At 41.6% G+C, this 22883-nt stretch overlaps 1 protein-coding gene across 1 annotated transcript in view; it reads right to left on the bottom strand.

The window, feature by feature from the left end:
• Positions 1-9757: 9757 nt before the first annotated feature.
• The window catches only part of LOC115471059 (SMC5-SMC6 complex localization factor protein 2-like), a gene marked incomplete at its 3' end in the record, with an annotated part of 157601 nt that continues 144475 nt past the window's right edge, over positions 9758-22883 (bottom strand). The window contains exons 18-20 of the mRNA XM_030204728.1: positions 22766-22843; positions 20241-20327; positions 9758-9775 (exon numbers count right to left, since the gene is read on the bottom strand). Coding sequence (XP_030060588.1) covers positions 9758-9775; positions 20241-20327; positions 22766-22843 — 183 coding nt within the window. The remainder of the gene's footprint in view (positions 9776-20240; positions 20328-22765; positions 22844-22883) is intronic.

Raw genomic sequence — 22883 nt, 5'->3', positions numbered from 1 at the left:
ACTGGTTTGAAACACTGTGGGCACTCGTCCTAATTGCAAAAAACAAAAAAAAATCCCTATAGGTTCCTATTCTTTCATTGATGACCCTAGGCTCTAGGAGCCATGGACTGCTGGCAATTCAGCCCACTCGTCACTTTCAATCACTCTGGACTCATCTCTACCAGCAATGTTTGAATAAGGATGAAAATGATTACGAAGTCCTTTGTCTATAGTTTGGTTTCTAGAAAACTCCCAATCTGACAATGCAAAAACATATAGACCATGCAATTTCAGCCTCTTTCAACTTTTGTGTGTTATAAGCTGAAAGGTATGGTAACACCATCTGATTTGCACATGACTGGACAGAGTTTGGTACCGACTAAGATTCAGACTATTAACTCTTTCTGGGAATATCTTGAATCCAAGCTCTGCAGGTCATCCAAAATGCAGCTGCATGACTGATCACTGGAATCTCTCTGAACTGGCTCTCGGTAACATACAGAGTTCAATTTGAGACTTGTATTGACTCATCATAATTGGGAGCGTTCCTGCCTAGTTTTCAAAATACCCTGCAATCATATAAACCAAAATGAGCATCCTATCAGCTCTGTTTACCTTCTGCTAAATCATAATTACATTAAGATAAAACTGCAGGCCTTCTCTAATGCTGCCCCATCCACCTGGAATGCTCGACCCAGATACCTGAGATCATGTAAAGACATTCAACAATGCAAGCAGCTGCTAAAAATGCATCTTTGGGAAAGCCTTTTTGGCTACATGAAGCCTTAGCACAGACCTGTCAAAACACATGTGGGAGGATTGTGCCTGAGTGCATGCCCAGGCACAATCACCCCCCCCCCTCCCCTGATCAATGCTAATAACATGCCTAAATTTGCATGCTATTAACATTTATCATTGGCGTTAAATTCCCCCATGCTATTCCAGTGCTATGTTTAGGGTGCTGTTTCGGAATATGGAGAATTGATCATTAGGACCTCATTTTCCCAGTCAGTTCTTTAATGTGTCTATTAACCTCAGCTAGGAACTGTCCCCCCCCCTCCACACCCATCTTGGCTTTAAGCTGTTTAGCACAGTAGGCTTAGCCTAGCTGCAACACAGCAGTACTGTTCCATTGATTACCGGTTGCTGCCAGTCTTGCTAGTATATCATGAGCCACAGTGTCAAAAGCTGCTGAGAATTCTAGCAGTACTGAAGAAAATCCCGTCCCTGTTTCCATGAAGATCAGCTAGTAGGGATAGGAGGACCATTTCTGTTCCATAACTAGGGCTGAATCCAGATTGACATGGATCTAGCCAGTTTCTCTGTCTACAACACATGAACCTTATTCATCCACAACTTCACATTGTATTTGTTCCTCTACCGGAAATGGCGAACACCATTACAGTATTATGTAAGCCACACTGAGCCTGCAAATAGGTGGGAAAATGTGGGATACAAATATAACAAATTGCTGAGTTGATCACAAGACAATTTGTTCTGTAAGTTTTCCTAGAACTGGGATGTTACATATTGGCAGGTAACTCAAGTTTGCTAAAGAAGAAAAAAAAAAACCTTGATCAGGACAAAGGGTGAACCACTGCCCTTTTTAATGATGTTGGTAGTTGCTCATTAGAAAGAGGAGTTCATGATTTTTGTGGCACCTTCTATCTTTCAGCAGGTTGACGGTCACTTAGGATTTTATCAAGGCTCTCCTCTGCTATTGGGTTGTGTCCCACATGTCTGTGGCAAGAGGGGGGTGAGTTTGTGCGCTCCTGGTTAGCTGGAGACTGGGTGGGACTTCCAATAATACTGGCAGAGTTTTGTTGGCACAGTATGTAGCAAAATCATTGCAATTCAGTTTTGACTGGGTAGACTCGTTGTGGGGGTTGTAGTAGGCTGTTTACTATGCTGAACAGCTGCTTGGGTTGAATTGGCAGCCTGTGCAGTTGCATTAAGAAATGGTTTTGTTACTGCTGGGGCTTGCCCATACTTGTCATGTGTTTCCTACAGTTTAGCCTGTCTTCATTCAGGTGTATTTATGCCATCTGTTCCAGTTTCTGACTTTGCATTTAAGGTGGTTTTGGAGAAAACCAAGGTGAGTTTGGAGTAGGGCATAAGACCTTTTTTAGTGATGCCATTTTTTTCCCCTCTAAGGTCTTGGCTAAGAGTGCATTCCAAATGTCAACCTGGTCTGACACTGTAGCTGTCCTTTCATCCATAGTCTAAGGCCTCTGAGAAATGCTCAGCGGTCAGCTTTTTGTCTGATCTCCTTCCAAACTTTGGGAGGTGCCATTTATTTTCAGGTGGTCACTTAAGGAAGTTTAGAAAATGGTCTGACCATGATAGTGGTATTTCAATACTGCTATGCTGGAATTCTGGGATGTCAACCCTGTTGTAAATATCAAGTCTAGTATGTCTCCCTTTTTGTTGGAGAATTGCCACCTGTGTGAATCCTAGTGCTGTTATGGTGTCTAGAAGACTGAGGTGGTGGTATCAGGTTTCAATGTGTAGACTGACGTCTCCCATGATCACCAGCCTAGGGTATTCAGGGTCACTTGCTCATCAGGTTGAGTTTTTGCACAATGTATTATGAGGTGCTCTGTATACCATGAGCACCCAGATTGGTTTCTCCTTTTTCAAGCTGGATTAAGAGATTGATTCATTTAGTTGGGGAATGGCAATTGTGCAGTTTGTATCTGAAACCATCCCCTCTTCCTGCTCTTGGTTGAGGTTAGATGTAACCTGTTGGGGGAATAATTCAGCCACTAAGAGGTCACTAGTAGCGCTATAGAAATTAGTAGTAGTAAGAGGTCAAGATGCTGTTTATGGATGACATCATTGATCTCTGAATATTTCTTAGCAGCTGATCTGGCATCCATCAGTTCTATAGTGGCAAAGGGTGATCTGGTGGTAATTTGGTATAGCAGTGAGGTGATCATTTAAGCACCTTTTATGTAGGCATTTGATCTTACACGTTTGCCTTTTTTGGTTAGTAGAGAATAGTTTTCTCTCCTACACAAGTGGGATCCCCAAGGTCTCGATTTGCTTCTTCACTGGGTGGCACTATAGCCTTTAAACACGGAGGATCATCAATCTTACCAGTTGGAATTGTAGAAATGGCCTTTGTTGTAATATCAGTCCAGGCCTGGGGACATCAGACTTCCAGTAGAGAATATTATTCTGTCTATGTACATATGCCTAACTTTCCATCCCTGTATTTAGCATTACAGATATAGGGTGTGTCTATTCCATTGAATCTTATGTACTGTTCCTATCTGTACCTAGAAGAAAACTACCTATTTTTAAAGTTGCTATAGACCAGAGTTAACATCTGTTACTAATACATTATTTCAAGTCACTCTTTACAAAGGGCTACAACTGAAGCTGAAATTCTCCACTCAGTTGCAGCTGAAACCAAAACTGGAAATCCCTTTTCCCTCCCTATTCTCCCCCCCCCCCCCCCCCCCCACTACTGTACCATACATCCTTTGGTGGACCAGCGGTGGCAAGAGTGATCAGAAGAGAAGATATTCTGGCTCAATTGTCACAGCATTACCCAATAAATACAATTTCACAAATGCTTTTTTCTAATATAAACTTTTCCACATCATTATCCTGTTTCTTAAATTTAACTTTTCTTCCCCCAGTTGCTTTCTGCAATCCCTACAGTATACAACATTTCTAAATCATGGTCTTGTCTTATTCATGCTCTAATCTTAAAAATCCCTAAAAAAGCAAGGAAAGGCTTCAAAAAGCAACCTGATGGTAAAGCAGTGAGTTGATAGCCTAGGAAAATGGGTTCAATTCTCTTTGCAGCTCCATGTGACCCTGGGCACATCACTAACGGCTATTGCCCCCAGGTACACAGTAGTACAATATACTACCTAGATTGTGAGCCCACTAGGGACAGGTCAGTACAAAAAAAAAAAAAATAATCCCACTGGGTCTAAGGGGTAAGGTGTTTCCTGTTTCTGCTTTTTAAAATCTCTTCCTCCTCAGGTTTTGCAGGGACTTTACTATCAAAGTATAAATACTGACTATACAGGTTCACATAGTCAAATACGACTGTAGCTAAGGCAACAGTTCTTAACTGTTCCCCTTCTATACTACCTGCTAAGGGCAATGGGTTCAAGAAGGTAAGTCTTAAATCAGAAGACCAGCGTGGTAACCCCCCTCAGAGCATGTGCTAGTGAAGGACTACAATAGTTAAGACATGTCTGATGTTAGACTGGATTTAGCTCTTCCTGCTGCTATTTTACAGATTATCTTGTTGTGGAGGTGGTGAACTAAACAAGTGCTTGTCTCATTGGGTTCCTTTTAAGAAAGAACTTTTTTTTAAAATAAATACAAAAACACAGCAAAATCAAAAGTGGAGAATTTTAATAGGTTAAAAGAATACATTCTCAAGTATGAACCAAGCATTTGACAATAGTATATAAAACCTTTTAACAATTAGAGCTAAAGCTCTTGCACATCACATAATTCTTTCCTTTGAAACAGGAAAACTTTGACCCATAGCAGTAGCTCTATATCCAGAAAAAGGAATAGTACAAAAAAAATTACTATGCATAGAGTGATAGAATTGTCTTATTTACACTTTACAGAACTCAAGCTTTTTTTGATAAGTAATTTAGGGACACTTTTACTAAAGGGCATTAATCCTAACAAGTGCTTACTGATCTACTGCAACAAGTTTTTCTTGGATCTTTCCTGTTAGTGTGTGAACTCTTACAGTAGCTTTTTTTTTTTTTTTGGGTGGGGGGAGGGGATGTTATAGGCAGAAAATGGGTGTGGTCACAGTACATGCTAACTGGCTAATGCTAAGTTAACATGAGAACACAGAGGCATATTTTCAAAGCACTTAGCCTTACAACGTACCATAGGTTTCTACGGAACTTTGGAAGGGTAAGTGCTTTGAAAATATGCCTCAGAGTGCCCTCCTAAACAAGGACCAGTAAGTGCTCCAGCCCAGATTCTAATGCACTTTAGTAAAAGGGCCCTTTTTGTAGTGCACAATACAACAAAATGAGGTACAGGAACATTAAAGCAGCACAGGCTCGAGCCCAACCTTTTCTGTGTTTGCAATGAGTTTTTCAACAATATGCTTGCTGAATCAATGTAAGAGGCAAAGCTAAGACCACAGGACCCTTAACCAAACTGTTCCCAATTTCTGCCAGCTACTACCTTGACTTTCTCATGTGCCCCTCTATGCAGCCCAAGCCTATTGAAGCCTACATTTCAAGCACTAACACCAGTACATCTTGCTTCCTAATCAATCAAACCACAGAATTTAAACTCATTTGCTATTTGCACAGTACTGCCCAGTTAAGGATTGCTGTATTTAGCAACTTAAAATAAAAATATGTACTGTTTAAAATGTACATAGATGCTGTGCTTAGTTAGATCAAAGGGGCAAGGGTGCCAACCAAAAGGACAGTCTGCACAGGTACATTTGAGAGGCTTCAACTCTCTACACTTACAATTATAGAAGGGTCAAGAATAGTCTCAGAAACAAGCTAGGAATGGTGTGCCTCCGGGCCTAGTCTTTCCTGCACACCTCCCCCCCCCCCCCCCCCTTTTTAAATAATCAACATGGACAGTAGTAGATGAGTCTCTACAGCTTACTTTTCAGTTTTGTGTACAATATAGCATTTTTTTCTAGAAAAATATTTGCAGACTGCTAGTTATATTGGAGAAACAAACAAAAAGAGACGTGGTTTTCATGTTAACTAGACAACTAATATACTTAAATTAAAATAAACTCTGGTGCAAACATGTAACCACAGCAGAAAGTCTAACATGTAGACAGAATACAGCCTTCACCAGCTGTAATAAAAAAGTGCAAAAGTATTTAAAATTTAAATCATACTGTAATACAAGTTTACAGCGCAGACAGGCTTGTATACAAGCAGCAGCCGGAAGTGTTAAAGTAAACAAATCTTTGAACCTCACGCTGTACACTAAACTCCTCCCCTCATTCAGGGAGGTAAAAAAAAAAGTTGGAAATGCTATACAGAACATACAATATAAAAAAAACATGGATTTTTACCCAAAATTTGCTACAAAAATAAAGTTTTAATATAAAAATTAGTAAATTACATAAAGGTACAAAAACCAATGTACATTTGACATGGTAGGAAAAATTTTTAGAATTTCTAAAGACTAATTTTACATAAATATCTGTTTAACCTGTACAGTAGATGTCTTACATTCTTATCCATTTTACCATTAGTTATGCTTCTCAGAACTAACTTTCTTTATGCCTCTGACTTTATGTAATAAGCACCAGCATGGTGGCCATTATGAACAGCTAGGCCAGGACACCAGCAGGGTAGCCACTATCAACAGCTACAGTTAAAAGAAGGATTATTCCCCTCTTGCAGGTCCCATTGTTTTGCATTTATGGCTGAATGTGATCCTCTTCATCCCCCTCCCCCCTAAATAGAATAAAGTAAATCAGATTAAAGGTACAACAGTTGAAAGGCAGAAACTGTAAGAAACAGTTAAAGCAAACATCACATCAGACCCTGCTTTCAGTAGCTCCTAATATATTACCTAATGATCTTTGCTGCCACAACATCTGAACTGTATAAGCTAGACATCTCCACACAGAGACCAATATAGTTAGTGGGGAATGTGGAGGAGTTGGTCTTTAAAGCCGAGGTTCTTGAGGCACCCCAGCCAATTTTCATGATCGCCATAATCAATATTTATATGAGTGATATGCAGGCAGTGAATGCAGATCTCTCACATGAATATTCATTGTGGATATCCTCAACACCTGACTAGCTGGGGTGGCTCCAGGACCAGGCTTGAGAACCAGTGACCTAACTGCATTAAAGCTTAAATATCAGAGTAGTAAACAGCAAACTCATATTAATGGGAATAATATTCTTATCTATTCTCCCCCACCCCCCAATGCTATTTCCATCTGTATGTATTAAAGGCTTGGTCAGGGAACACGCCATACAGATTTAAGAGGCACAGTTCTAACTTTCAACACTAAGTTTTAGCCCTAACATATTTGAAAACCATGGTACTCTTGCTCCATAGTGAGTGCAGGCACCTAGCTTGCATCAGTCATTAATTACTTAGGAGTCTATTACAACTATGGATAACTGTTGCTAACCCTGCAAAAAGGAAGACAACCTCCAAAAAAATTTGTCTTAATTTGTTTTGCACAGTTTTCCCATTTTCTTCAGATATAATATACACCAAAGCAGGAAGCAAAAGAATGACTGTTGGCCACCTCAAAATACTGTACCCTGTACCTGATAAATACTTAAGCTTGTTTTATAGGGACTGAGAGATGCAATTATAAATCCATCACCCCCCCCCTTTTTTTTTTTTTTAAACAGTATGAAGCTTTAAGCATTTAAATAAATGAAGTTTAGGAGTCCATAATCCCCAGTAGCACAAAATTCAAATCACCTGAGTCAATATCTTAGATTAATTAAATTTGTCTCATGCCTGAAGTGTAGATGCAGTGATGTTCTCTAAAAGTAGTGCTGTATGAAAAGTGTTAAATGTTATAGATTAATGGTAGGGAAGACTATTGAAAAAGAGTTCACTGACATGGCGCTAACTGTTAAAAGAACAACCTGAATGAAGGTTTAGAGAATCATACAGCAGTTTCTAAATGAAAAGTGGGCTTTGGCTTATTGGTCTGGATCACAGTGGTAGAAGTGGTGCAGCTCAAATGTTGTTTTGCCCCAATCACTCAGTTTTGATTCTCTTCACGGAAAAGGTCTGATTAGTCTCCTTCAAATTCCAAATTTTCATTCATTTGTATCTGTGGCTCTGGCATTGGCTCCCAATAATGAAGCAACTTTCCCTAAAGGGAGAGAAAACAAATATACAAATACGGAAAACCTGGTATTGTGAAAAGGTAAAAATATGTGTAAAATCCCCACTTAAATACAATATTCACATTTGCTCTTAAACATTTTTTTTTTTTGTAAAAACAACACATGGCTCCAGCATTAACGTTCATAGCGTATATGAATCCTCATTTAATCATTTACATTCAAAGCTGAAATAGTATACATTTGAGCCATGAAAGTAAAACCGTTCCTTTACAACTCTGACCATAATTAAATCAGTTCAAAATATTTCAAGTAGCACACATTAAAGCAAAATGTTTTCAAAGATACGTTTGCTGCTAGTGCTATGAGTTGACATAGTATGCCCTAATAGCTAGTTTCAAAATCTTGCTCTACGTGCCTGCTGAACAGGCCATGGGTGAAATAGCTTTTGGGTAGACAGAGCTGTAGCACGGCAACAATCCCACTACAGCCTCTCATTTTGGCTAAAGAAAATCGGCCAGCGTTGGTGCTCTGTGTAACTTTTAGATCCATGAAAGAACTATCCCACTGCTGTCCAACCATTTGAAAAACTTTCTGGTCCATGCTGGTAGAGATAGAAGTGTGTGCGCTAAGGAATTCAGCCTGGACATTTTGCCATGATGGTATCTAAGCTGTTGAGGTCACTACATTATACCCACTGGAACAAGAACCTTGGTTTTTTTTATCACTACTGTACCACCTTAGTGAATTTTCCACTGACCCAAGTTAGTGGTGAGAAGGTGCCGACTATTTGGTCAAGTATCCAACTAAATCCAAACTAAATTAATGAAACAAAAAGTGATCACCTTACCCTGGTCTCTCAAACTGCATGTTTCTTCCTTAGCAAGTATCTTAAGTTTTATACTATACAATGTTCAGGTGCAGACCGGCTGAAATATACGTAACTACTGCAAAAAGGTCTGCTGCCTTACAATGACACTTCACAACCTGCATCTAGTGCAGGGTATTATACAGCAGGAAAAATGGCCTCAAAGAGCTTCCGGATCCGAGTTTAATCTGTCGAAGCTAATACGGGTCAACAGACCCTGCCTTCATCGTTGGCCTAAAAAACCTAATGGCCCAAGGAAGGAAGACTAGAAGCCAGCAGATGCGGCTGTGGTTCATGTGTATAATTGTGACTTGGCTGAGAACGTAACACTGAGACCCTGAAGAAGCCGTGCGAAACGCTGGCCATCGTTGGCTCGGTACATGAACAAAAGAGAGTGGAGCACAGCACGCAACGCTGATTAGAAGCACCTACTGAAAAGAAAGTAGTAGTGCTTATGTAAAGTGTATAGATGCACAATAATTTTCATGAGGACTAATTTAACCAGCAGGAATGTTAGAACATCATTAGGTTTTTTAGGCCAATGATGAAGGCAGGGTCTGTTGACCCGTATTAGCTTCCAACAGATTAAATGTGGATCTGGAAGCTCTTGAAGGCCATTTTTCCGCTGTATAATACCCTGCACTAGATGCAGGTTGTGAAGTTTCATTGTAAGGCAGCAGACTTTTTGCAGTAGTTTATTTTATTTTTGTTACATTTGTACCCCGCGCTTTCCCACTCATGACAGGCTCAATGCGGCGGGCAATGGAGGGTTAAGTGACTTGCCCAGAGTCACAAGGAGCTGCCCTGTACCAGGAATCGAACTCAGTTCCTCATTCCCCAGGCCCAAAGTCCACCACCCTAACCACTCCTCCACTCGTCTTAAGTTTTATATCATGAAATGGGGGAAGACGGGAGTGAATGTCAATCTGATACCTAAATTATACAAAGCTGTACATTTTTTTTTATTGCTAAAGCTGAAACTCACACTTAGAGGCTACGACTAACACAAACAGACATGTTCAGTAATTTAAATGCATAAAATGAATAGCACAGTACCTGATCAGGTCGTATATACTGCAACAGTTCTTGCCCATTTCCATATTCTTGCGACTAAATCTTTCACCTAGAAAGAAAGTGAATTGTTATACAGCAAAAACTATGAATGATCTGCCACCACTCCAGGCTTCGTTCAAACAGATTTTGTCTCAAGAAATAGGCTGTCAAAAAACTTGATTTGTTTATATCGCAAATAAAAATTGCACTTAAATAAAAGAAATGGCATTGGGCTAGAAAAATTGTACAAGTTTGATCCTAAGATGGGATGGGGGGGGGGGGGGGGGGAAGGGTGGCAAATTGCTGACGTTTCAATTGCTTTTTTCGAAAAGGTCTTTTCTAAAGACCCACCTCACAGATTAATACATAAGTGTCTCCCTCCGGATGCAGCAGCTGTTCACCCGTGGCTGAGACGACTACACGGAACACCTCGTCGTGCACATTTCAGTGCGTTCACCACTGTTTCCATCGAGTGTGACTCCTGATGCAGGCTTAACGGTTGAAACACAACAGTTGCCTTTGGGTGCCCTTTTAGATCAGAGTAGGTCTTCTAATATAGTTGGGGTGGGCAAGCGACTTTTACCTTCACAAAGCATGTCTCATTGGTAAGAATATATTCTTCAACATTGGTTGGGTCAGTCCCAGCCTCCCTATTGGCAGTGGCAGATCCAATTCCATAATCTGCTGTTGGTGGAATTGAGAGATGCTGACGGCACATTCAAGAGAAGAAAGCGTTTTTTTTGTAGGTATGGGTGGTTTATAATTCAAATATTACATCCAGTGGCATAGGACCATGTGCTGCCTAGAACAGGAGCAGAGGCTGCCTGCTAGGCTCCTCTATCTTTTCATTGATAAAAGCTAGTTTTGAACCTATATATCTTTGCCAGAAGTGGGGTAGTTTCTGCATCCTGGTCTTGATCTTGTGGTTGTGACCAGGTGTGAATTAGAAAGCCCTAGTACATTAATATGGCTCTGAAGTTGCCTCATAAGAGTAAGGTTGTACAGAAGGGAGCATCAGCCAAGATCACCCTCACCGAGTCCTTCAGCAAGTATCATGTGGACTTCAGAAATTGTATCAGAAGTGCGGGCTGTGGTGGAGGCCGCGTTGGATGCTAAATTACAACAGCTTCACGATAGAACGGAGAATGCACACAAGCATTTGGATAATTTTGATTTGCAATTGGATTCACAGCAGCATCGGGTTGAAGTGTTGGAATCCCAGGCCACAAAGTTCTTCTTGGTAAGTGAAGCAATTGCATCGTACAGTTTCAACACGGAATGCAAACTTGATGATTTGGAAAGAACAGCAATAATTTGTCTCATGGGCCTAGTTTAAACTTGTGTGACACAGATCTTGTGTTATATTGGAGAACTGGATGCCATAATCTTTTACATTGGGCACTTTGGAGGTACCTTTTAAAATTGATGAGCTCATCGTGTGGGTTCAAGAAATACTGCTACTACTCGTCCTTGTGTTGTACTTCTCCGTGTTGTTACTATGATCAGCAGAAAATGAATGGGTTTTGGTGGCACTTTCAGTTACGGCTAAAACAACAACAAAAACAAACAATTTAGGTCGGCCTCCTAATTTTTTTCCCTTGTGTCCTACCAGACCAGTTCAGACATAGCTTTGCTTCCTACCAGCAGATGAGTGCATGGAATCTTTTTTTTTCTGTTCATTAAAAGATTTGATATACCGCAACACACACAGGTCAAAGTGGTTTACATAAAAGCAAGATACTTACCTGTACCAGGTATTCTCTGAGGTCAGCAGGCTTCATATTCACACACATGGGTAGATGCCAATCCACATGGATAAGCATCACCCACTTGTGAGAATAGAGAGGCCTGCTTGTCCTCGGAGAATGTATTAAACAGATCCTTCTCTGTATGTGTCTTTTCATTCTTCTGTGCAAGGAGCCTCCTTTTCTGACTCATAATGGTTGTAAAGGTGATTAATAAGTTCCCTTTTGGGCTCTAAGGCATCCTTCTGTAGAGCCTATATTCATGTTTTTATGATCTGGATCTTTCTCCACTCAGGACATGGACAGAATCATGACTTGGTCTGTACCATGCTCCACAGACACAATGAAATAAAAAAAAAATCCCTCTATTTGAAATCAGAACCAGAATTATGCTAGATGGAAGAGGGAGAGCGTTGTGCTGCATCCTTTTGGCACAGCAGAAAACAAAATGAAAGGGACCGACAAGACTACTGCATTTGGGAAATGTCAACCATGTTCAAAATTTTACATAAGTGCCATTCCAGCACTTATGATGATATGTTTCTATTCCAATTGAGAAGGGACTGAGCGATATTTCATCAATGGTGGCATCCTGTATTTCTAAAATTAATAACTATAGTCTTATCCATGGGTTTAAATTGAACACTGATAAGACAAAACTAAACTTCTGTGGTTGGTTGAATAGAAGTGTTGATTTTGTTCCTAACTATTTCTGATAATCTTTCTTTAAAGGTTGACAGAATGTCAAATGTTCTTGGCATCATCTTGGATACCACTCTTTTGAACCTCAAGTAAATCATATCTCACAAGTTGTAATTTTTTAAGCTTTGTTAGCTACGTTGAATGTCATTTTTTTTTCATACTCATCATTTTGCTACTTTGGTGCAGGCTATTGTATTATCTCATTTTGACTACTGTAATATTTTTTATTGATGAAAGAAGCATATAAATTCAACAGAAACTTGAAGATACTGACTCAGATGGTGTCATATAATTGTCAATACAAAATTTTTATATTTCTGCCCCCCTTAATCACAGCAAGATACAAACAGTTAACAACGAAACTGTAAACTAACCTAGACCCAAACCCACCCCTCGTCCCTCCTATCACCCTATACCCCGTAAACCAAACTGCTCCCCCCTCTTTGCAATCCCCCCTCTCTAAACCCCCATTTTTCGGGAAAAAAAAAATTAAGACTATTCAGTACGAAACTACGGGCTTTAGGTGATAGACACTATATATATAATTCCCAAATTTCCAAGAAAGCTGTCCTTCTCTTTGGGGAGGACCCCACCACTCTTCGTTCCTGCATTAACAGCTCATGCAGACGATTTCTCCAATGCCAATAATCTGGCGGCTCTTCACTCATCCATGCATTCAGAATAAGCTTCTTCCCTAAAATACTGTGCTTGCGAATAAACCGCTGGTAGTTGGGAGGTGGGATAGTGCTGGGCAGACGGTCTATGCCAGAGCCGGGGGCAGGGAGGGTGGGGATAGTGCTGGGCAGACTTATACGGTCTGTGCCCTGAAAAAGACAGGTATAATAATCAAGGTAAGGTATACACAAAAAATGGCACACATGAGTTTATCTTGTTGGGCAGACTGGGTGGACCATGCAGGTCTTTTTCTGCCGTCATCTACTATGTTACTTTGTGTTGAATTGCAAACACTTCATATTTATCAAGCAAAATACCCAGAGAAGAAAACCGGATCCTATCATGCACCACTGTCTCTAAATACTTAACTATTTGTCCCCAAAAGCTTTTATCTTATAGATTTCCAAAGAGAGTGAAACAACATACCCTCCCCCCCCACTCACACTTTGAACACAACGGATCGGAGCCCCCCCTATTCTGAAAACTTGAGTCTTGGATACATATGCCCTATACAAAATTCTATATGACATTCTCTCAGAGTAGCATTCCCTGATAGAGTAGGTATACGCGAGGCCAATTTCCGGAAATCTAATTGCAAATTAGGCTGTTGCAAATCCTGGGCCCACCTCAATCGAATACTTTCCGTGTCCTTGCCACTACCTAGCTCCCAAAGGGCCCTCTGCAAACCTGAAACATGATCCCCAGGAACTGATGCAAAAAATTCTCTAACTCGGCGTCCATGCCCACTACCCAACTTTCCTGGCTCCAGGGAGCGAACATAATGAGCCACCTGGCAATACGTGAATAAATGACTATGATCTATGCCTACCCCCAAAGCTCCCAGATCTAGTAGCTGCCCCCTTATATCTATGACATGCTCTAACCTCGTAATCCCCATCTCCGCCCATCTACAAAACACTTTATTCTCCGAACCTGGAACAAACACAGGGTTACCCTGTAAAGGCAAGAGATCCGAGGTGTCTGCCGCTAGTCCCCAACACCTGTTCAAATCTCTCCAGATATCTCTAAGAGGACCAGCAGTACACTACCTCCTACATGAACAGGAGCACTGCAATAAGAAGTACAGATGATAGGGTTTAAAATATTTTTGTTCTATACTACGAGGAGTATATCCTGTCTTCCTAGAAGGCAGTCTCCCAGATGCCTTAGCAGATAAGCTTGATTATAATGGCAGAGATCTGGGAGCCCCATCCTCCCTGCCCTCCAAGGACCCATTAATAATTTTAGAGGAAGTTTAGGCTTTGAATCTCTCCAAATAAACTTCCATAAGTGCTTATAAATCTGCCTTAAATCTTTATTCTTTAACCGCAAAGGCAGCACTTGGAATGTATAAAGCCACCTGGGAAACTCTACCATCGATATAAATGAATCCTCCCATGCAGTGTGAGCGGTAAAGCCTCCACTTAACCAACTGTCCCTTCATTGGATCTACCAATCTAGTAATATTTAGATGATACAAGGCAGATGTTCGCATAGATATCCACACTCCTAATACAGGAGATATTCTGACGCCCATTGTAACGGAAAGGCATTTCCCCATACCCTCCTCACACTCATGTTAGCTGTCAACGCCAGTGATTTGGAATAATTAATTTTAAACCCTGCAAAATCCCCATACTCCTGAAAAACGTTCCCAACAAAGCCCCTAATGATCGCTTGGGCTGGGTAAGATGTACTAGTATGCCATCTGCAAAAGCTGAGACCTTGAACGATGAGGACCCCCAGGTTACTCCCCTCACTTCTGGGTGGGAATTAATTTCTCTAATCAATGGATCCAATGCAAGAATGAATAACAAGGGAGATAGAGGACACCCCTGCCGCGTTCCTCACCGAACTGGAAATAATGAAGATGGCTCCCCGTTAATCCACAAAAATGCCTGCGAATTTGAGTAAAGTGCTCCCACCGCATTCCTAAATACCCCCTCTATTCCCACCTGCTTCAGTACTGCAAACAAACTTCCAGACTACCCAATCAAAGGCCTTCTTGGCGTCAAAACTGACCAGCAGAGAAGGCCTTTTTTTGTGCCTCCACTGTCTCCAAAGAGGTCAAAAGGGCTCTGATATTACTACCACTGTTCTACCTTTCACAAATCCTACCTGTGAGGACGCTATCAAATTGGGGAGCACCCTGGCCAACCTATTAGCCAATATCTTGGCATAGAGTTTAACGTCACAGTTCAATAAGGATATGGGCCTGTAGGACCCCACCTCTGCCTCATCCTTACCAGGCTTCAACAACACTATCACTTTGCAACATTTAACAAACCTGGCATTGCTCCAGAAGCTGCCATAACGTTAAATAGATTAAGCAATGAAGGCGTCATCTGCTCCTGCATCAGTTTGTAAAAGGCTGTACTAAACCCATCTGGACCAGGCGCTTTATGAATTTTACTCTGTTGCAACGCCTTCTACAATAGGATTGACATTGCTGCCTGGATGTCTCAGCGCCATCTGAAACTAAACATGACCAAGACTGAGCTTCTTATCTTTCCCCCTAAACCAACCTCTCCTCCTCCCCCATTCTCTACTTCTGTGGATAACACTCCCATCCTTCCTGTCTCATCAGCTCGTAACCTTGAGGTCATCTTCGACGCCTCCCTCTCCTTCTCTGCACATATTCAACAGACTGCTAAAACCTATCGTTTCTTTCTCTATAATATCACCAAAATTCGCCCTTTCCTTTCTGAGCACACTACCAGAACCCTCATCCACACTCTTATCACCTCTCGCTTAGACTATTGCAACTTGCTTCTCACAGGTCTCCCACTTAGCCATCTCTCTTCCTTTCCTTCTGTTCAAATTTCTGCTGCACAATTAATAATCCGCCAGTGTCATTATGCTCATAATAGCCCTCTCCTCAAGTCACTTCACTGGCTTCCTATCCGTTTCCGCATACAGTTCAAACTCCTCTTATTGACCTATAAGTGCATTCACTCTGCAGCTCCTCAGTACCTCTCCACTCTCATCTCTCCCTACATTCCTTCCCGGGAAACACCGTTCACTGGGTAAATCTCTCTTATCTGCACCCTTCTCCTCCACTGCTAACTCCAGACTCCGTTCCTTTTATCTTGCTGCACCTTATGCCTGGAATAGACTTCCTGAGCAGGTCCGTCAAGCTCCATCTCTGGCCGTCTTCAAATCTAAGCTAAAAGCCCACCTTTTTGATGCTGCAAACTCCTAACTCTTGTTCACTTGTTCGGAACCCTTATTTTATCATCCTCACTTTAATATTCTCTTATCTCTTGTTTGTCCCGTTTGTCTGTCCTAATTAGATTGTAAGCTCTATCGAGCAGGGACTGTCTCTTCATGTTCAAGTGTACAGCACTGCGTACGTCTAGTAGCGCTATAGAAATGATAAGTAGTAGTAGGACCATTAAGAATCTCTTTTTGCGCCTCCGATAGCTTGGGCAGAACTTGGTTGACCAGATACATCTCACTGTCCTGCATTATTTCTGTTGGTTCCTCATATAAAGCCTGATGTCCCTGAACTCGCTCTATAATTTCGCCATTACACGGAGGAGCTGCCCCCCCTTTATCCCGTACTTGTAAAATCTTTGATGGTCCCTCTATCCCTCATATCAGCCTACCCATCAATGTTCCCGCTTTATTCCTATATAAAAAGAGTTGGTGTTTATAATAAATGTGACTTCCACGCCCTCTGATGAAGCAATTCATTTAATTCTCTCTGAGATGCTAAGAGAGCCTGCTTCTTTTCCTCTGTCACAACCTCTCCAATTCTAACCCTCTGTGAATGAACTTCTTTTTCTAAACGAAGACTTTCCTTATCCCTCATTTTCCTAACTCTCGCTCTGTACGCTATGATCTCCCACCACATTACCACTTTAGCTGTTTCCCAATACAAGCTAGCTTGTTGTTGATGACCACAATTATGAGTTTCAAATTCCTTCCTCACCAATAAAGGCCTTAAAGTTCGGATCCCTAAGAGCTCAATGGGAATCGCCAACCTCCCGCCCTCCCATACCCCCAGATACTTGCATCTGCACCCATATAACTGAGTGATCTGAAATCTCACAGGGTTCTTCTCTCCGCTACCGATATTCTAGGGAAAAGGTCACGGGATATAAGGAAATAATCAATGTGTGTCTGTGTTAAATGTGCTCGAGACACATGCGTATAGTCTCTAAGTGTCGGGTGCAACACTCTCCACACATCAATTAAGTCCAGTGTCGAGCAGAGAAAGGGCAGGCCACTCGAGGAATGATTTGCTTTTGGTGCATGAGAACTACTTTTATCAACCTGAGGATCATATACCAAATCTCCCCCAAGAATAATATTTCCCCCTGGTAGGGACTCAGCAGTTCTATTAAAGTTATAAAATTTATGATCAAAGACATTAGGTGCATAGATGTTGCAAAAAATATTATTTAGTCCCCCTGAAGGGACACCACCTTGTAGTGGTGGAGGGGCTTCTGTGTTTCAATGACTCAGAGGGCTATGCTGAAGGGTTACCCATATCAGACAGGCCTCTGAGGAGAAACCAGACAAAGAGTGTCTCAACTGGGAGAGTGGTAAGATGGCGACCTGAAGTTTGTATGCCAACCAGATGATCAATGTGGAATAATGAATTGGATGAGTAATATCTGGGGATAATCAGGATAATACCACGGTTTTATTTTTCTGTTTACTGTTTAATTGATCTCCTTGTCTTGTTTCACTCTCCCTATTTAGTGGTCTAAGGAAGAGAATAGAATTACCTGACTGAAATAATTCCTATATATTATTTTCTCTGTATTTCCGGCAAGTTGTTTTATCGCTTGTAAAAATTTAAATGGTTATAAAAAAAAAAAAAAATTAGTGTTCCCCATCTCTGCTTCCGCCAACACATATCTATACCCCTCAGTGCTCCCTTTAACTAACTTAATCTGCAACTGTAGACCCTTACGAAAAAGCATCAGCACTCCCCCTTTTTTCCCCACCGCCAAGGCCCCCACCTCCACCCAGCCTTTCTGAAATTTACTATGCTCAGCAGCCGTCAAATGTCTCTTGGAGAAATACTACATCTGCTTTGTCTCTGCATTGCCTGCAGAACTTTCGTGCACTTAATGGGTGATGAGATCCCCCCCACATTCCAGGACACTCGTTTAAGCGTTCCCAGCCCGCTATCTTTGCAAATGAAGACCATAAGATACATGGTAACATGAAGTGTGAGGACACCTCCCCAACCCTGGGTGCCTCCCCCTTCGTCAACTATACCTCTATATTTCACCCTTTGAGAACTCACCCCATTTGTACACCCATACAACAAGCAAACAAAAAACAAAACAAAAAGAACCCACACCTTCCCTCCCTTCTCCACCCCCCCTCCCTCACGCTTCCCCCTGAACACCAGAATATTAAGTTCTCATTAGAGAAACAGGTCACGCCTCCGCCCTACACTCAGCCACCCAGCAACATCTCACATATTATGAACATAGCCCATAGAATAGCGTTTTACCCCCTTCTTTATGCAAACAATAAATATCAGTTAGTAATTCAGACACCCCCATCTAACCAGCCCAAACATTAAACCCAGGGGCACCCCCCAACATTTACCTCCACATAACTCACTGCACCCCAGTCCGCTAGAACCTCTTCTTGGCACATAAAATTGTCCAATATCATACGGCTTTCCACTCTGCTGAAGAACTCCCATCTGTTATCCATCCCGCTCTTCCTGCTCGCTGTCTCCTTTCATGTATTCGCTTGCTGCCAGGACCTGCCTGTCCACTATCCTCTTCCATTCTGCTTTCCATCCGATTGGCAAATTGAAGTGCCTCCACATGGGAACTGAAGAAGTGCGGTTTGCCCTCATATTGGATTCTCAATTTAGCCGGAAACAGCAGGGCAAAATGTGCCTTCTCGCATATAGGTGCTTACAGGACCTCGGCAAATTGCCTGCATTGGGCCACTACCGCAGCCGAAAGTCTTGAAAGCAAAGAATATTATGAGTTTCATATTGCACCTTTCCTCTCAATCGCCATTCCCACAAAATTTCCTGCTTATGGGTATAGTTAAGCACTTTACAGATACAACTCTCGGTCTCTCCATGCCCTGCCTGGCCAGTCCAAGCCTATGAGCACGTTCGATTTTCAGCGAATTCTCCAGCCTTTTCAAATTTAACACTGTAGACAGCCACTTTTCTAGAAACTCCCTTAACTCCACATCTCGCAAGGTCTCCGGCAGCCCCTACCAGCCTGAGATTATTCCGTCGTGATCTGTTTTCCAGATCTTCTACCTTCGCTCTAGCATTTCCAACTTTTTCTGCATTTCATTTTGTTGGGTTTCATACTGCAAACACTGATCCTCGACATCGGACATCCGTTGCTGAAAACCCCAACAAGTCTGTTCGCAGCCCTTCCAGCTTTCCATCCATCTGCTCGATTTGGTCCGAGATTTTCTGCAGCCTTTGTCCCACTGATGTTTCCAACAGGGTCGCGGACCTCTGCCGCTATTCTGCTGCCAGGCGGAGCTCACGACTCAGTTGAGGAACCGGCCTCCGCCTCTTGCCATCACCCACGCGGCCCCGCGCTCCATCCTTCCGATTTGTTTTTTAAGTCATTCTGACCTTTACCCGAGCGCTTGAACCAGTTGCCTTCTACTGAGGTACTCCTATCCACTTTCACCGAACTTTGTGGGTTTCTTTCTAGAATTTGATGTTGCTGAGGGCTGCATGTAATCTGAGGGCCTCGGAGCTCTAGCGTGCGGCGTCTCTCCCTTAGCCTAGCACCAAGTGACCTCCTCAACTACTGTAATATTTTATATCTATCCATTACTGCTAAACTTCGCTCAAACACTTCAATCTTGCAAAACACTACAGCCAAATTAATATTGGGTCTTAAAAGATCAGATATCTTCTTCAGCTCTTGTTTCTCTTCATTTGCTCCCATTTCAAGCTTGTGTTTTATTTAAACTGTCTTGTATAATATTTAGAATGGTTTTGTTCCTGCTTATATTCTTGAATTTTTTTTTTCATTTTCTTCTGTTAAAAGTTTCATTAGAATGAGGGACCTATTTTGCTTGTTTCTGCCTTCTTTTTTAGGAGTCATATACAAGTGTTATTCTGAAGCTTCTTTTATTTAAGCTCCTCATTTTTGGTCATCTCTTCCATTAGAATTATGTTTTTTTGGGTTCTTCTTATTCTTTTAGTAAAACTTGAAAACTTTTTTATTTAAGAACTATATGAGTTAACTTTTAAATTTTTTATTACCCACTTTGAACCACTTTTGTGGAAGTTAGCGAATCATATTACTTTACATCCTACCTGCATGTGCTACTACATCCTGTTAATGGATCGACATTCCAATTTCCAGTAGGGTCACTGACATCAAGCTAATCTTAGTAATCACGTTTCCTACAGTAAACTAGAGAACAATTCTCTTGAGATGCTCTTACCTTTGTTCTGTATAACAGCCGAGCATCTTCCCGGATATCACACTTCACATGCTTTTCCAGAGTATGACAGAGCTCTCGTAAATATTTCTAAGTGAAAAATCAATAATAATAAAACATAAGTATGCTATAAAACAAAAGGGTTTATAATGTGTAATTATAAAAATTAGTAAATGGAATTTGCCAGATAAGTGGTTAAAAGCCATATATTTGACAGAAAGAGCCTGCTGACATAACCACTTTTAGAGACTCATTCAAGATGAGCATTTGATTCAGATTTCTTCTAGCGGTAGCATCCTTGTCTGTAAATATCTACTCTTGCACTTCGAAACTACCACACAGCTAGCATTTCTGGATAACCCTGATGAATATGCATGAGTGATTTGCATAAACTGGAGGACAGTTAATAAATCCCAATAAACAAAAGATTATCCAAAAAAGCTGACTTTTTGGTAGTTCAAGGACCAGAATGTACACCCTGGATATCATCTATATTCTGCTATAAGTTCAGAGCAACTAAACTATTTCAACTGCTTGAAACATTGAGATGCTCATTTTATCTATTTTGAATGGAAAACTATTCTAAAATTTTTCCTACTATAAATAAGAACCTAAGACCTGTGTAATAAATAAAGAGAGACAAAAAGCCCAATACTAACTGGTCACAATCGCAACATAGTTTTACCTAACAGATTTTTTTACTTTAAATATGCTTAGGGAGCTACAATGCAGCCTCTGATCACTAAGAGAAGTTGTTACTAAACTGTGATAAAAACAGCATTTTATTGAACTTATTTTACCACGGGAGTCACTACCCTGCAGTAATTCAGTACTGCAGGTTAGCGACTTTGGCAATAAAAAGGAATAACCCAACTTGTGAAAAACTTCACAAACGGAATTATTTTGCTCCCAGGAAACATCGGCTGCTAACATGTTGATCAATGCCTCCATGGAGGCTCTCTAAAGAGACTAACACTGTAAAAGTTAACCATGGTCAGGATCCCAGGTCCACCCCTCCTGCAACGAAGATCTCCCAGACCCATTAAGTAGTAAGCACTCCACCATTACCCCTTCCCCTCCAAAAAAAAATATATTTCCCCTAGGCCTACATCACAATATCGCTTCTCGTTTAATGGTCACGGGGCAGGAGTAATCCCCAGGCACACCTGCCAGCATTAGGTCTAAAATGGCAGCTGCAACCCTAGTGGTAGTCTGACAGTACTACAGTTAGAGGTCAGGCTGCCGTATAAGTGCAAGTGACCCCAAGACTATCACAAATATCTTGAGGTAGGGCTGGGGTGGGGCTGGAACACTTATTACCTGTTATGACTGGGTGGAGGGTGTAGCCTGGAACTCTGACCACAGTTGCCTGTGTTTTAAACTGAGCCACAGTCTATATATTAATGGCCCAAAATGCCCAGGTAGAAAAAAAAATGCCAGCTTTCACCTACTGTTTTTTTTTCCCTGAAATAATGCAACTTGTGAAGGTACAAGTGTTTTCGATGCAATTGCTTCTCATTATGTTGTGAATGCTTACTTTCAACATGCACTACAGTCAACGTATGATTTTGCCATTTAACATGTATTAGGAGGGTAGTTAATGGGCATTAAGAGAATAAACACTTTATTTGCCTTGTAAGATCTGCAATTCAGTGTTTACACCAGGGGCGTAGCCAGACCTCGCCAGGAGGGGGGGCCAGAGCCCGGGGTGGGGGGGCACCTTTTAGCCGCCCCCCACTGCCGCCGCCACCACATCGGACCCCCCGCCCACGATCCCCTTCAACCCCCCTCCCGCCACCAACTCTCCCCCGCCGTCGCCGCCCGGTCGCTGCAAATGATACCTTTTTGAAGAGAGACTTCCTTTCGCGCTCAAGTAGCGCCTTTCTTCAACTAAGTCCGGCGATCAGCTGTTTCGACGCCGGCAACAGCTGATCGCCGGAACTTCGTTAAAGAAAGGCGCTACTCGAGCGCGGAAGGAAGTCTCTCTTCAAAAAAGGTATCATTTGCGGCGACGGCGGGGGAGAGTTGGTGGCGGGAGGGGGGGTTGAAGGGGATCATGGGGCAGGGGGCCAGGGCCAAATCTACGGGGCCCCGGGCCCCCTCAGGCCCCACGTAGCTACGCCACTGGTTTACACAACAGCTTTGTTGGTATTTTGAAAACACTAAAAAACCAACACTATCATCATTAGCTACTTGACCACCAAGATAAACTCAGTTCCCACGACAATAAGCTGCACAAGACTATTTTGTATTATGGAACAGCTAGCACTGATCTTTGAATTGCTGCCTTTGCAAGCTACAATGATTGTCTATGTTTAGCACCTGGAATATTTCTATAATACTGAAATTAAAAAAAAAAAAAAAAAGAATTTATTGCTAAGATTTGTTATTACTACATACTACAAGAGCTCCATACAGTTTACATATTCAATTATACACACATACATTAATTTGAATCTTTAGTCTTCCTTTCTAAATGATGCTCAAGGAGGCTTAGCGCATCATTAGAGTTTAGGTACAATACTTACCTTTTGACTATTACGAGAAACATCAGAATAAATAACTTCATTAACCAAGTTAAGAAGACTGTAGGTTAGATAGTATGCCTAAAGAAATGAAATAAGGATTAATACTTGCTCTTGTTGC

This window comes from Microcaecilia unicolor, chromosome 5, assembly GCF_901765095.1.
Source record: "Microcaecilia unicolor chromosome 5, aMicUni1.1, whole genome shotgun sequence".
Taxonomy (NCBI): domain Eukaryota; kingdom Metazoa; phylum Chordata; class Amphibia; order Gymnophiona; family Siphonopidae; genus Microcaecilia; species Microcaecilia unicolor.
Note: the sequence above shows the minus strand (reverse complement) of the source record. Positions and strands in the feature narration are given on the sequence as shown.